Consider the following 17,054-nt stretch of genomic DNA (forward strand, 5'->3'; position numbering starts at 1 on the left):
AGGCTCAGTTCCCGCCCAACTAGCGACTCTTTTGTGCTTACCAAGCGCCCCGCAGAGCTCGACCCGCCCCCTCAGTTTCCTATGATTGGTTGATCCGATGAAGGCTTCGTTTGAATCTCGGTGGAGCTGCTGTTGATCTTGTCGGCTGTCCGGAGTCTTTCAGTCTTTTAAGGTCCTTTTACCAAACTCGAGTGTATTTTAAAGCTCAGCAGGTACGTTAACCTACAGTTACGTCTGTGACGTCAGTGAATTAATACTAACTAATGACTCCGACGTGAGGACTCGAGCTAACGCGCTAATCGGACATCTCCCGCTGCCACTGTCTCGCGAATGTTGAGTAGTTTAACGGGATTTTCTGTCGGCGTGTCGGCAGCAGCCGCCCAGCCGCGACGAAGTGAGGGTCATGAAGTAAGTAACGTTGTTTCTGTGGCGCTCCACGGCAGATTGAACTGCAGCCGGTAACCGTCAATAATAAGGGGGCGGAAGAAAAATAGTGCCGACTGACTGAGTCGAGTGACGTTGTCAAACGGCTTCCGCGGCTGGTTCAGACACTTTAACAGCCCAGAAATGGAGATCATCATTTTGGGGACTGTGGATCGAGGGTCAGACACGGAACCCGCTCATCCACCAAGTAACTCGTTCTTCAGGTCGTTGGGTGGATCTGGCAGCTTTGTTTGTTAATTCCAGATGAACACGTCTAATTATAGCGGCAGTGTTCCTGAGGCCGAATTGATGGACCCACCAATGGAAGCAGCTGTAGTTGAGCTAGTTACAATCATCTTATCATCCCATGTGAGGAGACAGCGTGACCTCTGACCCCTGGGTCTCTCATCTCAGTATCATTTGGTTAAGAGTTGACCCTCAAGTACATGAAGTCCTCAAATTCCAAGTCATGTGTTTGTATTTCTGCAACTTAATTCAATTAAATGCATATTACTTTGCTCAAACTTATATGACCTTTGACCTTGGATGAATTAATCAGCTGACGGGAGGCATAATTGAGAGTTCAACTTAAGCTATTTGTCCCCAGCGTAGCAGCCGTGTTTTCCCTCTGGTGGTCCTGATCAGTTATAGGAGGCGATGCGTCACGATACATCTGCCAGCCGGAGGAAGGGGAAGACCCCGACACGTCGCCCCCCCTTATTGGACCCGGGGGCCTCCGGTTCAAAGACACAGTCCAAGGGATCTGGGGGAGCTTCAGGTGAGAGACGCATCCACATCAAACCCTTGTTTGCTTCCTCTTTAAAACATCGCAAAAAATTTTGACTCTGTGGTGCAGGGAGGCCTCCTGCTACACCCAAGAAGAGAAGGTTCCGACCCGGAACCAAGGCACTGAGGGAGATCCGTAAATACCAGAAGAGCACCGACCTTCTGCTCAGGAAGGGACCCTTCTGTCGCCTGGTGGGTCCAACATTCACAGAAAGATTTTATTTATAAGAACACTGCAGGAACAAGGTACTTCAGAAGTCCATCAGGAAGTATGTGTGTCAGGGACAAGGTACTTTACTTTTTTTTGTTTTGTTTTGTAGGTTCCTGAGACCCAGGCTAGTTAGCTAGCTTAGCACACTGACTGAAAAGTGGTAGCTTAGCACACTGACTGAAAAGTGGTAGCTTGGCACAGTGACTGGTTGTGGGTGGGAAGTGTTAGCTTAGCACAGTGACTGGTAGTGGGTGGGAATTGTTAGCTTAGCACAGTGACTGGTAGTGGGTGGGAAGTGTTAGCTTAGCACAGTGACTGGTAGTGGGTGGGAAGTGTTAGCTTAGCACAGTGACTGGTAGTGGGTGGGAAGTGTTAGCGTAGCTCCCTCTCTGCCTGCATTAATATCAGGAGGGTTGTGTAACCTTGGTGATGAACACCAGTTTAACATGAGGAGACGTTGTAGTGGTAGAATCAGACACGTAGCCGGAACTACTTTCCTGACTGGGAGCAGTGATTTGACGCAGCACCTCCAAAGCTCCACTGGAACTTGAAAGTTCTTTTGAAGTCTTTTCTGATCGCTGCTGATGAAATGTCTGTTGCAGATGTGCAGGATTCAGGTGTTGCTGTTTTAAGTGTGAAGATTTAAACAGTTGAACACGTTTGTGAGCGACTAATACCTGGAGAACTTGGAGGCACCGATGAGCCCGGTGTTGAGCGCAGTAGTTGGAGTTGTGTTTCAGAGATCTTGTTGTGTTGATCATCTTCCTCCTGCTCTTGGCTCAGGTTCGTGAGGTGTGTGAGAGTTTTTCCAGAGATCCTCTCAGGTGGCAGGTCTACGCTCTCCTGGCCCTGCAGGAGGTAAGCAGCCCACTAGCAGGAGCAGCAGTGCCGGTCCACACCAGGAGCGAGCAAATATTCACAGCACCACTGTTGTTTTTTCCTCCGGCCGTGTCGCCACCACCTGCCGGCTGGAGTCGCCTACTCTCTGTCTGCATCAGTTTCAGGTTCCAATCATCTGACCGGCTCATAGTCCCGAATTATTTATAATTTTATTTAAATATTTCAGATCACAATAATCTTACAATTTACAACTACAATTAAACAAATGCACAAACACAAAGACAATACTTTGTTCAGATTTTGCGCAGTTTTGGTGTCGCTGGTCTTTCCGCGCATGCCGGCTGCCTGCTGACACGTCCAGTGCTGTCACACGTCTCTGAAGAAGGCGAATGCTGATCACCGAACTGCACAAGGACTGAAGAAAGAAGTTAAAACTTTGACTTGATAAGAAGACACGATCCACGTTTTTGAGACAAATAACATCCACTTCAATCGGACACTTAGAATTTATCTTCCCAGGCCACGCAGAGCCGCAACATCAGAATGAAAGAGGCGCATGCGGCTCCAGAGCCGCGGGTTGCCGACCCCTGGTTTAGCCTTGTATAACTCCACTAACCAGCTAACCAGCGGGTCACTGAAGAGTTGCTGCTCTTTCTCACAGATGTAATTTTTTCTCAGCTGTCCTGCTGGTCCCTGGAGGAAAGGTCATTAAGGCACTGCTCAGGGACGCCGCTGCTGTGTGGCTGTCCCAGCTGACAGCAGCAACGTCCCTCTTGTCTCTCGACGCACACCAGGGAACTCTGCCGTGCTGCTGGTCTTTGTCCAGCATCAGTTTACAGCAGATGTCCCACTACCAGTAAAACAGCCGGCAGGCGTGACTTTGCTCATCACTGTTCGCTGATGATGTCATACAACACTAGGTCAACAGGCTTTTCATCGCTCCTGCCGCTCAGAACCCAGCACAGTGATGGAACCAAATGGTGTCAAAATCTGTCTGACTTGGTGGCGTCCGTCGTGAGCAGATAATCAGATATTCTGATCGACAAAATGAGACGATGTCACATTTTGTCAGAGCCAAACTTTCTTCTGACAGCAGGTCCTCAACAAGGTGCTGAGGACACAGTCCAGCAGTGAGAGTCACCTGGGGGACGAGCGCTGAAGCCTCGTGAGCGTTCATGCACGCGTCACTCAGTCTCAGCTACTAGAAGACAGCAGCATCAACTAGAAAGGTGCCAGTTCCTGCTTCTACCACGGGTGATGTTAGCTAACGTGTCCCCTCCTCTTCCTCCAGGCGGCCGAGGCCTTCCTCGTCATGTTATTTGCAGACGCCAACCTGTGTGCAATCCACGCCAAGCGGGTCACCTTGTTCCCTCGTGACCTTCAGCTGGCCAGAAGGATCAGAGGACCGGAGAATCTTTAAAGAGCTCTGAGGAGTGAGCGCGAGCGTTGGGTTAGACGCTTTTCCAGGTGTTTGATCAGTTTGACCAGCTCCGTCCTGCCAGTGATGGCGGACAGACTCACGCTCACACTTGTGTCAGTTTCCTGCTGCCTTGGTCCAAAGGTTCCTGCTCCGTACCTGGAATGTGTCGGTGAGGGAACGTCTTCTGTCTGAAGTACATCAGGTTTTTAGAAGTCATACATTTAAAGGAACATCAGCGTCTGGGAAAGTTTGTACAGTCCATCATCCCAGAGACAGACTAGCTAGTTAGCTTAGCACGCAGAAGTGGGCGTGTTATCTCCAGCAAGGAAGGAGACTATTCTTCATGAGCAGCTCGGGTCTGGACATGCTGTCGGAGATGGGTTGCTGCTCAGAGACGTCCTGGATGTGTCTTTGTCATTATCCTGGTGTGTATTTGTGACGCCATGTTTCTCAGGTGTTCTTTTTGGAATAAACAGAGTTCTTGTTAGTTTCTTGGGATCATGCGTTGTTGTGATGTCATGCGTCACGTGTTCAGGTTATCTCATCACCCTCCCATCGAGGAACTCTGATCAGTGTTGATGGCATTAAAGCCAAAGATTCCAGTTTAAGGGAAAACTGGGAACCGAATAAAACCATGTTGTTCCCGTCAAAGATTTCAGGGAAAAGTTGATACTTCAAATAAATATGACGTTGTTATTCGTGACGTTTAGTCGCAGTTTTCGGTGTTTACACTTCGTCATTCTGAGGTCAAACGGAAGTTTCCCTCCAGATATTCGAGATAAATCGATCAATTCATGGGTCTGAGATTATGGAGGGATTTTCTGATGAAGGCACGTCGGGCGGCACTTCCGGGGTTTGTTAGCGCACGCAGTCGAAACGTCATCATCGTCACCACAGCATCCGGCGACCGAGAGAAGGACAATGGCCGATCTGTCGCTGTGTCGAACAGACGTCAGCGTGTCGGTGGGGCAGGATGCGGACGGGCAGCAGGTCGGTAAACCGCTGGATCCAGTTCACGCTCGCACACACACCGGACGAATGACGCGCCTGTCCCAGAGCCCAGCCCGGGACCTGGAGAGGGTTGAGTTGGGGGATCTGGACCAGAGGGACAAGGTCCCCCGCAGGATCATCCACTTCTCCAGCGGAGAGACCATGGAGGAGTACAGTACCGACGACGACGAGGACCAGGACAAGGAGAGGAAGGACCTGCTGTCCTCGCCGCTTGATGCGGTGAGGGTGAGGAGGGGCGTGTGTGTTTGTGTGTGTGTGGAAGGTTTGCTATGTCATGAGTTATTGGTTTATGTGACCGGTGCTGCGTCCGAACTGCCAAGTACCAACCTACGTCCTACCGCTACGTCCTCCTCCTCCAACATAAACACAGCAGCACCATTCAGACACCCTAGAAGATGGTGGTGAAGCACGACCTCTGCTGGCAGAGCAGAGATACTGCAAATAGGTAGACAGCACCAACGAAAGCCCCACCTGCTGGCCTGACTGTGGTACTGCACCCCACTCTGAACGCACCTTTCACTCATTCTCTATTATTAAGCACATTGACGCACCTGTCAAGGTGTGTTCACGTGGCGTTGTGTTTGGTGTGAACGCACCTTTAGTCATCAACAATGACTATCAATGTTGGTGCTGCATCAGAATGGGAGGCTGTTGGTGGCCCAAACTTGGCTTGCAGGTCCACAAGTTTTAGGGGACAAAGAAGAAGTCCGCGGTGCATTGTGGGCCATAGGTTGCTCCGTAGGATGCACCTGAACCGACCTCCAATGTGGGCGTGTTTAGGCTGGAATTTAGGTTGCGAAGTAGGTCGCTACTCGCGCCAGTTGTGGTTTCAGACAGCCTACGACCTGCTCTGAGACCTACCATCAGACCTGCTTGGCAATGCGGACGCAGCCCTGCTCGCAGGCCCAATGTGTGGGGAAGTCCTACATGATGAGAGTGTGATTGTGTCTTTCATGCCAGACCACTGATCCCTCTTTGCACAGGTCTACCTGTGATGATGTCACAGCTGCGGCCACCTGCTGGCTGCTCATCCAGTGACTTGGTTGTCCAGTGTTTGTTGATGTTGTTTGCATTGCAGTCTAAGATGACCTGGGGTCCGTATTTCTGGTTCCACATGTGGAGAGCTGCCACATCCACCATCTCAGGTGCGTTCAGTTTAGGGAGGGTTCATACATGACAAAGCTCTGGCTTGAAGAAAGATCCTGCTGCCTCAGCTGAAAGGAAGGTTCTAGAGAAATCGCTTTTTCACAGTAGTTGGTTATTTCAAACATGTCCAGTCTACACTAGTCCAGACCACAGTAGTCCAGTCTATTTTAGTCCAGTCTACACCAGTCCAGTCTAATGAACTCCAGGCCACAGTAGTCCAGTCTATTGTAGTTCAGGCTACACTAGTCCAGTCTAATGAACTCCAGGCCACAGTAGTCCAGTCTATTGTAGTTCAGGCTACACTAGTCCAATCTATTCTAGTCTAGTCTACACTAGTCCGGTCTACACTAGTTTAGTCTTGTCCAGTCTACACTAGTCCAGTCTATTCGAGTCCAGTCTACTGTAGTCTAGTCTACACTAGTCCAGTCTATTCGAGTCCAGTCTACTGTAGTCTAGTCTACACTATTCCAGTCTACACTAGTCCAGTCTATTATAGTCCAGTCTACACTCGTCCAGTCTACTGTAGTCTAGTCTACACTAGTCCAGTCTACACTAGTCCAGTCTATTCTAGTCCAGTCTACACTCGTCCAGTCTACTGTAGTCTAGTCTACACTAGTCCAGTCTACACTAGTCCAGTCTATTCTAGTCCAGTCTACACCAGTGCAGTCTATTATAGTCTTGTCTACACTAGTCCAGTATACTGTAGTCCAGTCTACACTAGTCCAGTCTTCTGTAGTCTAGTCTATACTAGTCCAGTCCAGTTTATTCTAGTCAAGTCTACACTAGTCCAGTCTATTCTAGTCCAGTCTACTGTAGTCTAGTCTATACTAGTCCAGTACAGTCTATTCTAGTCAAGTCTACACTAGTCCAGTCTATTCTAGTCTACACTAGTCCAGTCTATTCGAGTCCAGTCTACTGTAGTCCAGTCTAAACTAGTCCAGTCTATTCTAGTCCAGTCTACACTCGTCCAGTCTACTGTAGTCCAGTCTACACTAGTCCAGTCTATTCTCGTCCAGTCTACACTAGTCCAGTCTATTCTAGTCAAGTCTACACTAGCCCAGTCTATTCTAGTCTAGTCTACACTAGTCCAGTTTATTCTAGTCCAGTCTATTCTAGTCTACACTAGTCCAGTCTATTCTAGTCCAGTCTACTGTAGTCCAGTCTATTCTAGTCCAGCCTATTGTAGTCTAGTCTACACTAGTCCAGTCTATTCTAGTCCAGTCTACTGTAGTCTAGTCTAAACTTGTCCAGTCTATTCTAGTCCAGTCTACTGTAGTCTAGTCTAAACTTGTCCAGTCTATTCTAGTCCAGTCTACTGTAGTCTAATCTACACTAGTCCAGTCTACTGTAGTCCAGTCTATTCTAGTCCAGTCTACTGTAGTCTAGTCTACACTAGTCCAGTCTATTCTAGTCCAGTATACACTAGTCCAGTCTACTCTAGTCCAGTCTACACTCGTCCAGTCTACTGTAGTCCAGTCTACACTAGTCCAGTCTATTCTCGTCCAGTCTACACTAGTCCAGTCCATTCTAGTCTAGTCTACACTTGTCCAGTCTACACTAGTCTAGTCTACGCTATGCCAGTCTACACTAGTCCAATCTATTCTAGTCTAGTCTACACTAGTCCGGTCTACACTAGTTTAGTCTAGTCCAGTCTACACTAGTCCAGTCTATTCAAGTCCAGTCTACTGTAGTCTAGTCTACACTAGTCCAGTCTATTCGAGTCCAGACTACTGTAGTCTAGTCTACACTATTCCAGTCTACACTAGTCCAGTGTATTCTAGTCCAGTCTACACTCGTCCAGTCTACTGTAGTCTAGTCTACACTAGTCCAGTCTACACTAGTCCAGTCTATTCTAGTCCAGTCTACACCAGTGCAGTCTATTATAGTCTTGTCTACACTAGTCCTGTATACTGTAGTCCAGTCTACACTAGTCCAGTCTACTGTAGTCTAGTCTATACTAGTCCAGTCCAGTCTATTCTAGTCAAGTCTACATTAGTCTAGTCTATTCAAGTCCAGTCTACTGTAGTCTAGTCTATACTAGTCCAGTACAGTCTATTCTAGTCAAGTCTACACTAGTCCAGTCTATTCTAGTCTACACTAGTCCAGTCTAGTCTAGTCCAGTCTACTGTAGTCTAGTCTACACTAGTCCAGTCTATTCTAGTCTAGTCTTCAATAGTCCAGTCCACTGTAGTTTAGGCAACACTTGTCCAGTTTATCATAGTCCAGTCTACTTTAGTCCAGTCTACACTAGTCCAGTCTACTGTAGTCTAGTCTACACTTGTCCAATCTATTCTAGTCCAGTGTACTGTAGTCCAGTCTACATGAGTCCAGTCTATTCTAGTCCAGTCTACACCAGTCCAGTCTAGTCTAGTCTAGTCTACACTCGTCCAGTCTATTCTAGTCCAGTCTACACTAGTCCAGTCTACACTCGTCCAGTCTACTGTAGTCTAGTCTACACTAGTCCAGTCTATTCTCGTCCAGTCTACACTAGTCCAGTCTATTCTAGTCAAGTCTGCACTTGTCCAGTCCATTCTATTCTAGTCTACACTAGTCCAGTCTATTCTAGTCCAGTCTACTGTAGTCTAGTCTACACTAGTCCAGTCTATTCTAGTCCAGTCTACACTCGTCCAGTCTACACTAGTCCAGTCTATTCTAGTCCAGTCTATTATAGTCTAGTCTACACTAGTCCAGTCTACTGTAGTCTAGTCTACACTAGTCCAGTCTATTCTCGTCCAGTCTACACTAGTCCAGTCTATTCTAGTCAAGTCTGCACTTGTCCAGTCCATTCTATTCTAGTCTACACTAGTCCAGTCTATTCTAGTCCAGTCTACTGTAGTCCAGTCTACACGAGTAAAGTTATTTTTAGAAAAAAGAAATTTACGAGAAATTTTCCACCCCAAATATAAGAATTATTTACAATTCACTATTAGCAGAGAAGAAGCTCCTCCCTCCCTGTTCATTGATAGGGTTCATGGGAAATGTTGTCCATCATGGATTTGCTGAGGATATTTTGTCTGACGTGTCTCTCAATGTCCAGCGTGTGAGTACCTGGGCGAGAGGATGGCATCACTCTTCGGTATAACATCCCACAAATATCAATACGCCATCGATGAATACTACAGGATGAAGAAAGAGGTTGGTTGGTTCTACAAAATGTTCTGTAGCTCCTCAATCAGTCAGAGTCTGTGTTTTAATTGACTGTGTTTTTGTGTCAGAGGGAGGAGGAGAACCGGCTGTCAGAAGAGGCAGAACGCTCCTTTTACCAGCTTCAACCTCAGGAGGAAGATGTCGAGCCAATCAGCCTCGAGAACCCGTCGGAGGACGTCACCTATCAGGTCCAGGATGAAAGTCCATCACTGTCGAGCGCTGTAGTCCCAGCCATCATCACGGCAACCTGAGCGCTTGACACAGGTGCTTTAATGTGTGTGTGTGAGTGTGAGAAGGAACACCTGTCTTGTTCACGTGCACCATTTAGTTTGACACGCTGAGACGCACAGCAAGGACCACCAGGGTCCTAGCAACAAAAATAGTAGCTGATAGGGTGACGGACATCTGGCCACCTGTGTATCTGCATTAGAGGGCAGGTGTAGGCGCCCTGCTCATCTTCCTTCATCCGGGACAATGTCTGTTGCTTTGGCAACCTCTTGAATTCAAACACTCCCTGTGGAGTCAAAGGTCGGTGTTGCTCCTCTTGTGCCTGTACTGGACCACACACTGTGCCTCCCTCGCCACGGCGGCCAGGCCTTTGAGAGTTTATTTGTAATGCAGCCTGCTAGCCTGGTGGCCCAGGTGTGTTGGTGATGCGTGTGGCGCCACACTCACCTGTGTACTCATGTCTTTGTTCATGCTTAGTAAGACTGGCCTGCGCCGAACGCCTGTGAGGAAGCACAGCGCGCGTTCAGCCTCTATCTACTCCAGATCACCTTCATGTACACCTGCAACTTTTTAAAGCACAATGTTTTTATATTCATGTAAATTTATTTATTTGACTGAACCAATTTAATGAATTACAACATTTTTCTATTAATGTAGTAACACTGTGAAGAAATTTGAATAAAATCAATTCTTGTCTGACTTTCATATTTGTTTCTGAAATGTCAAACTAAGAAGAAGAAGAAGGTTAGTGATGTCACTGTGACACTCTAGTGGGTTGGTTGTGAGGTCAGTGACCTCACTAGTGACTCCATGACCTTAGAAGGACAGTAAAACCCGCTGACACTACTGCATACGCCGTAACTGCAATACTGAGGCGAACTTTGTGACTTTGTTTAAATGTGCAACAAAACAAGACTAGAACTGTGTGCCCTCAGTCCCCGTGAGTCCAGACTGGAGACCTCTGGAGGCACAGCTCCTCGGTGTCTGGTAGCATTTGTTGCTAACTTGAGCAGCTGGGGTTTCATCAGAGCGGCTCTGTTTATTCTCCTCCTGCACCACACTTCTTATCCTGATTGATCCTGTCTGTTGCCATGTTTGAATATTTGAAGATTTAATTCTGCCTTCACTCGCCATTTCACTACAGCAGTAGAGCCACGCCGCTTTCGTCTGGTTCAGCCACGGACGTCTTAGGTGCATGTGATGTGAGTGCGTAGTGCACTGACACAAATATATTACAAGACAAAACTTAATCTGAGGAGGCCCGGTGGAGCAGTGGTCCTCACTGTGGCCCCCAGCAAGAAGGTTGTGGGTGGAGCAGTGGTCCTCCCTGTGGCCCCCAGCAAGAAGGTTGTGGGTGGAGCAGTGGTCCTCACTGTGGCCCCCAGCAAGAAGGTTGTGGGTGGAGCAGTGGTCCTCACTGTGGCCCCCAGCAAGAAGGTTGTGGGTGGAGCAGTGGTCCTCCCTGTGGCCCCCCATCAAGAAGGTTGTGGGTGGAGCCCCGGCTGCAGCACGGGGTCTTTCTGGGTGAGTCTCCATGTTCTCCCTGTTCCTGCTGGGTTCTCTCTGGTACTCCAGCTTCCTCCACAGTCCAAAGACATCAAGAGGGACCAGGTTAATCCAGACTCTAAATTGACCGTAGGCGTGGCTGGGAGAGCCAATGGTTGTCTGTCTCTATGTGTTGGCCCTGCCATGGACTGGTGACCTGTCCAGGGGGAAGGCTGCCGGGATAGGCTCCACCCCCACCTCCTCCCTTCTTTGCATTTTGATGAGGCCGTTTTGATGTAGTGTTGCTCAAATGTACAACAGCTGTAGGACCAGATGGTGGAGCTGGAGCCTGTTTTTTGCGTCCTGACTCCAACTGCTCGTATCACATTTCCAACAGCGCATCAAGGCTGTTGTATAAAATTGGGAAGAACCAGGAAGTAGCAATTTCAAATCCAGCTGCCTGAACCCAACCAGACCATCAGAGTTTATATCAGTGTTATGACACAGCATGAAACCCATCAGACGGCTTTGAGTGGTTCTCCTGGAAGGCTCCACGATTGTGGTGTGAAGGAACAAAAAACGAGTTGAACTCAGAACCACTCGTGTATGTTTGTGTGTGTGTGTGTGTGTGTGTGTGTGTGTGTGTGTGTGTGTGTGTGTGTGTGTGTGTGTTAAGATAAAAGGATGTAAGTCTCGTGAACTGTGATCTCTGTGATGTCTGGCATGAATCTCATTAAAGTATGAAAAAAAGACATTAAAAACAATTTGTTGATGCTGCTTTAATGACATGAAATTGAAATTTTTGCTACAGAAAACAAACCCAATTTGAATTTTTTAGTATTTATTATTTTTTCAGCTACATGAAGCAGTTCAACAACATCTGCACTGCAGCAATGCTCCATTGCATGACTTTTCACAGTTGCTGTCTGTTTGCACAGTGTGCTTTAACACAACCACACAGACACACACTCACTCACTCTCTCTCTCGCTCAAACATACACAAATGCACGAACATGCACTTGACAGTCAAAGGACATGTCACACACGCACACTGCGCTCTGGAAAGTCCCGGCACCGCCCACTTCCTATCTGAGCAGTAGCTTTGCTGCTACAGGTGGCCGCTGCAATGGTGCCGATGCCCAGACGGCCTGACCCCTGAACCCTTGTTGTGCCAGGTCCAGGGAGAGCCCTCCGTCATTGCTCCTTTTAGTAAACAACATGTTTTTGTTGCATGTAGTTAGAAAAATGTGCTGAAGTTTAAGTGATGAGTGTTTGAAGATGAGCCGTCACATCTACAGCGGAAGGTAGGAAGATGGCAGGTAAAAAGATAATAGTTCTGACAGCAGGGAAAAAGACGGCAGGTAGAAAGACGGCAGGGAAAAAGAAAGACGGCAGGGAAAAAGAAAGACGGCAGGTAGAAAGACGGCAGGTAGCTTGTCTGACTGCTCGATGGCAGCCAGGCTGCAGGTTCGGGGCTGATTTGGGGGCTGTTGTCCTCTGGCTGCTGGTTCGTCAGCTCCTGTCACTTTAGATGACTTAGGTACTTTTCAGATTCAGGATCTTTTCGAGGAAATATTAAGACTGCTGAGTAATCACACATTTGTGGTTCTGACGTTGTTTGCCATCGCTGAGGAACCCAGCACTGACGGCAGGCATTTGCAGCAACAGAAGACAACACCCACCAAACATTCCTGAGATCCAGGCGACGTTTGCACCCGAAAGGAGAAATTCTCTCAGAGTTGCTAAGACATGTTCACGAGAACAGGACAGTACGGACAGCCTGAGAACATGAAGTCACTGGTCCAAAAACCTGAGAACAAAAACAAACCAGTGCAGGTGAAGCTGGTTCCGGGCAGGACGCTGGTCCGAGAGCCTGAATGATGACGACGTGTCACAGATGAGTGTGCAGTTGTGTCAGTGTGACTTCCTGGATGTTCTCTGTCGTTGTTGGGTAATATTAGTCTCTGACGGGTTCTGAAGCAGCAGAACACAGAACATGGCTCAGACAGAAGTGTTCTTCATGCAGCAGGAAGAACTAAATGTGTCACTTGTGTTCCAAGACCGTTCCTCCAGAGTAGTGAGCCTGTATATGACCCCACCGGCCCCGTTGACCCCAGGGACTGTGGGAGGATGAGAGAGGACACAGACGCCGCTGGCCCTGAACACCAGCACCTCCTGGTGTAATCACTAGTAATGCAGAACCACCCCAGGATCGGGCGAGTGACATCACAGCAGCGATGCTGCAGGGAGCAGCTGAGCGACAGCGCGTCTGTCGTTATGGGCGACGCTGTCACACTTTAAACGTGAAGTAGTGTAGTGGTTCTCAACCTGAGGGACAGGACCTCCACATTGACCACAAGATCATGTCCGGGGTTACCAAACGATTGTGTGGAAAAAAAGTTACACTGGACATTTTCAAATTCTACATTCACACTTTTGTGTTTGTGTTTTGTTTTTTGTTTTCTTTTTAGCTTTTAATGTTTTAACGAGGATGTGAGAGTCAAACTGTGGCAGGACAGGGAAACGATGAAACCACAGGAAAATCTAAAGTAAATCTCATTTGCATGTCAGTATCAGGAATGACAATCATCAGACCACAGTAGAGGGCAATCGATATCCCATCAAACTACCACACACCCCATCAAACTACCACACATCCCATCAAACTACCACACACCCCATCAAACTACCACACACCCCATCAAACTACCACACATCCCATCAAACTACCACACATCCCATCAAACTACCATATATCCCATCAAACTACCGCACACCCCATCAAACTACCACACATCCCATCAAACTACCGCACATCCCATCAAACTACTGCATATCACAGTCAATGACTGCATATCTTAATAAACTAGTAAACAGACGTACTCGGTACTGTATAGTGATTGTCATTCTCAGAACTAATAAATAAGCCTCAGTACTGTACAGTACTGAGGCTTAGCCCCGCCCCCAGGGAGCAGCCTCTGCTTCTGTCCAAGTGACCTCAAGAGGCTCCTCTCCGCTGGTCCAGGATCAGCAGCAATCAGGCAGGAATTCCCCCAGTAGCTTCAAACATTTGCAGATGTTGGCCGCCTGCTGCTGCACATCTGGAGCCCGCGTCTCGTGTAACACTGCCCTCCGCTCCAACCTGAACCTGAGGGAGACATTGAGAAGAACGCATGGCCTGTGTACACGGTGACGCTGCTGGGCTGCCGTCCACCTCCGCGGCGGACCCGTAGCAGCGCATCGACCGTAGGAGGCCTGAAAAGACCATGATCCCTGTTCTGGGAGGAGAGAGGCAGCGGAGGGGAAGTTTGGGGGATTTCAGAAGCCTCAGAGTTACAAAGTTCCTGGAGGTCAGCGCTCGCCGCCACCTCTGCCCTGCTGCAGCTGCAGGGAGCACGCAGTACCGTATTTTCCGCACTATAAGGCGCACCCAAAAACCTTGAATTTTCGCAAAAACCGACAGTGCGCCTTATAATCCGATGCGCCTTATGTATGGATCAATATTGGTTCATTATGGCTACCGTAGTCAGGGGGCGTCGCCGAAGTAACGGCGGTAAAAACAGTATCGTCACTGAACTGCCGGACAACAACAGCAACACTGACTCGGATAATGACGACTTTGACGAGACGGAACCGGGCACGTTGGATGCCGTACTCGCCCAACTGTTCAACTCGGACACTGAAGAGGAAGAATTCGATGGATTCGTGGATGAGGAATGAACTGAAAGAGTGAGCTTTACGTGTTTCTTTCACGTGTTTACACCTGAACGAGGCTGGGAGATATTGTGAATATGGACATTAACGTTTGGACAACGTTGAGTTATTTAGATATTGTTATTTGCACTATTTCTCGAGTTACTATATTGTGATGGCACTAGCGTTTGATTTACTGACTGTTTCTTTTACGTGTTTACTGAATCAGGACAAAGTTCCCCTCCCCGTTTGTGAATGCACTATCTTGTTTTGGGAGTGAACGGAGTTGTCAGAACGTTGGTTTGTATTCTACGAATAAAGTTTGACCGACTGACTTATCTGACTGTTTTGTTGACGTTCCCTTTAGCGCAGCTCCATCTAGTGGATGCATAACGCAACCCCAGCCACTACAGTTGTTTAGATTCTATGCGCCTTATAATGCGGTGCACCATATATGAAAAAAGTTTTAAAATAGGCCATTCATTGAGGGTGCGCCTTATAGTGCGGAAAATACGGTACTTCGACTGCAGATACACACACACGTGCGTGCGCGCACACACACACACACACTCTCTCTCTCTCTGCTGTTCCACGCATGCACACACATACACACAAACACACACACTCTCTCTCTCTGCTGTTCCACGCATGCACACACACACACAAACACACACTCACTCTCTCTCTCTGCTGTTCCACGCATGCGCACACACACACTCACTCTCTCTCTCTGCTGTTCCACGTATGTACACACATACACACAAACACACACACTCTCTCTCTCTGCTGTTCCACGCATGCACACACACACACAAACACACACACAATCTCTCTCTCTGCTGTTCCACGCATGCACACACACACACAAACACACACTCACTCTCTCTCTCTGCTGTTCCACGCATGCGCACACACACACTCACTCTCTCTCTCTGCTGTTCCACGTATGTGCACACACACACACACACTCTCTCTCTCTGCAGTTCCACGCATGTGCACACACACACAAACACACACACTCACTCTCTCTCTCTCTCTCTGTGCAGTTCCACGCATGCACACACATACACACACACACTCTCTCTCTCTGCTGTTCCACGCACACACACACACACACACACACACACACACACACACACACACACTCTCTCTCTCTCTCTGCTGTTCCACGCATACACACACACACACACACACACACACACACACACTCTCTCTCTCTGTTGTTCCACGCATACACACACACATACACACACACACTCTCTCTCTCTCTGCTGTTCCACGCATACACACACACACACACTCACACTCACACTCTACACGCATGTGCACAGACAATAGTGGGAAATTCCCAGCAAAAATTCCACTCCAGCCATCCTCTGTGAGCACATTCCTGCGTTTTCAGAGCATCTGGCTTCAGCTTGGGGGGGCAAACAAAGATGGAGGACAGGAGTTCAAGCCACATTAAACACAGGGAATTGGATCAAATACCTAAATTTGGGTTGTGAGGCAGCAGAACTAGTGAAACACAGCCACGACAGTTGCTACACGTTTTTCCTCATTCCAAATTCCCCCAGAATTCCCTACAGTGATCTCATCACATCCACCTCTGCCTGCTGCTGCTGGTCGGCCATCTACAGGAACCAGAGAGGATCCATGAGAGCCTGTTTTCCATCCCGGACACTGTGGACACACTGAAAAATGCTGAGGTGTGTGAGGGGAATTTTAAAGGTGTACAGTAGTGAGCGAAGTCACGCTTATGTGCCATGAGTCCATCAAACTGTGGTCTGGACCCAAGACAGTCCGGACCTGAGTCCCACAACAGCATCATTGTTCTGGTTAGATTGGATGTTGGTTTGATGGGTCTCTTCTAATGATCCAACTGGTTTGGATGGCTCCTGGTTTTCCAGGGACTCTGCCGACTGTGTGGCCTCCTGCAGGGAGAAACCAACCAGCTCCTGCTGGAACATTTCATCCATCTAGTTCAGAGGTTTTGATTTATTCGGATCAGGAGAGACGTGGGTAGAAGTAGATGATGCTAATGTCTCCACGCCAGGCGTCATCCCCTTTAACCAGCTAGTTGACCTGCTCCGCTTGCTCCAGGTGCTCCACCTGCTGTGGGTGGTACTAGGGGTCAGAGTGCAGGGAGTTCAGGAGGAGGACAGCCTGGGGGACAAAGGTGGATCTCCTCCTCTGGGTCCTGCAGGCTGGACACTGTAGCCTGCGACCGGATGGCAGCCTCTCGAATGCCGGGAAGAGAGCATGGGAGGGGTCCTTCAGGATCTGTGCAGCCATGCTGCGGACCTGCTGCTCACACAGAGCTGTCAGGGAGCGAATGGGAAGTCCAGTAACCTTGGAACTCACCTTGACGATGCTATGTAGGCGGTTCTTCTCCTTCACTTCCTCCAGCATGTGACTGAGGCTGGTCTCTGGTCAGTGGAGTCATGAGGGACGAGTCAGTGTTATCGTCAAGCATGTCGTGTTTCCAGCAGGAATAACCACATGAATATGGAATATCAGTGAAAAGTGTGAGAGGTTTTGAATTTGTTCCTTTGTTCTTCCTGAAGGTAGAACGTTCTGTTTCTAAAAATGTAAACATAAAAAAAAGATTATCGATTAAACATTCAACAACTTTGAGGGGAATAATATGATATGATTTAACTTTCG

The 17,054-nt window shown here is 48.3% G+C and overlaps 2 protein-coding genes across 6 annotated transcripts; both read left to right on the forward strand.

The window, feature by feature from the left end:
- The first annotated feature begins 55 nt into the window (after window positions 1-55).
- Window positions 56-4,189, forward strand: cenpa (histone H3-like centromeric protein A). 4 transcript variants are annotated; one of them, XM_086189050.1, is made up of 5 exons: window positions 56-212; window positions 1,031-1,201; window positions 1,280-1,401; window positions 2,204-2,278; window positions 3,552-4,188. In XM_086189050.1, exons 2-5 carry the CDS (start codon window positions 1,081-1,083, stop codon window positions 3,678-3,680), a joined length of 447 nt encoding a protein of 148 aa, XP_086045176.1. In that variant the 5' UTR covers window positions 56-212; window positions 1,031-1,080; the 3' UTR covers window positions 3,681-4,188. The 4 variants fall into 4 exon arrangements, with proteins under 4 accessions (XP_086045176.1, XP_086045178.1, XP_086045179.1 ...); XM_086189052.1 differs by having other exon boundaries at window positions 68-212; window positions 1,036-1,201; XM_086189053.1 differs by lacking the exon at window positions 56-212 and adding an exon at window positions 237-408 and having other exon boundaries at window positions 1,036-1,201; window positions 3,552-4,189.
- A 353-nt stretch (window positions 4,190-4,542) lies between these two features.
- LOC147242133 (protein FAM177A1-like) lies at window positions 4,543-11,436 on the forward strand. Of its 2 annotated transcripts, none has more exons than XM_086189048.1 (4): window positions 4,543-4,916; window positions 5,770-5,836; window positions 8,875-8,972; window positions 9,053-11,436. In XM_086189048.1, exons 1-4 carry the CDS (start codon window positions 4,602-4,604, stop codon window positions 9,233-9,235), a joined length of 663 nt encoding a protein of 220 aa, XP_086045174.1. In that variant the 5' UTR covers window positions 4,543-4,601; the 3' UTR covers window positions 9,236-11,436. The 2 variants fall into 2 exon arrangements, with proteins under 2 accessions (XP_086045174.1, XP_086045175.1); XM_086189049.1 differs by having other exon boundaries at window positions 4,546-4,910; window positions 9,053-11,435.
- The last annotated feature ends 5,618 nt before the right edge of the window (window positions 11,437-17,054 follow it).

This window comes from Aulostomus chinensis, chromosome 20, assembly GCF_037954235.1.
Source record: "Aulostomus chinensis isolate RoL2024-O1b breed Wild chromosome 20, RoL_Achi_v1.0, whole genome shotgun sequence".
Lineage (NCBI taxonomy): Eukaryota > Metazoa > Chordata > Actinopteri > Syngnathiformes > Aulostomidae > Aulostomus > Aulostomus chinensis.

Bases quoted from the DNA above. Each gene is read 5' to 3' on its own strand.
- cenpa (XM_086189050.1), top strand. From the start codon at position 1,081: ATGCGTCACGATACATCTGCCAGCCGGAGGAAGGGGAAGACCCCGACA. The intron at 1,402-2,203 runs GTGGGTCCAACA...CTCTTGGCTCAG, and splicing joins AGGGACCCTTCTGTCGCCTG to GTTCGTGAGGTGTGTGAGAG. The intron at 2,279-3,551 runs GTAAGCAGCCCA...CTCTTCCTCCAG, and splicing joins CTCTCCTGGCCCTGCAGGAG to GCGGCCGAGGCCTTCCTCGT.
- LOC147242133 (XM_086189048.1), top strand. From the start codon at position 4,602: ATGGCCGATCTGTCGCTGTGTCGAACAGACGTCAGCGTGTCGGTGGGG. The intron at 4,917-5,769 runs GTGAGGAGGGGC...TTTGCATTGCAG, and splicing joins CGCCGCTTGATGCGGTGAGG to TCTAAGATGACCTGGGGTCC. The intron at 8,973-9,052 runs GTTGGTTGGTTC...TTTTTGTGTCAG, and splicing joins ACTACAGGATGAAGAAAGAG to AGGGAGGAGGAGAACCGGCT.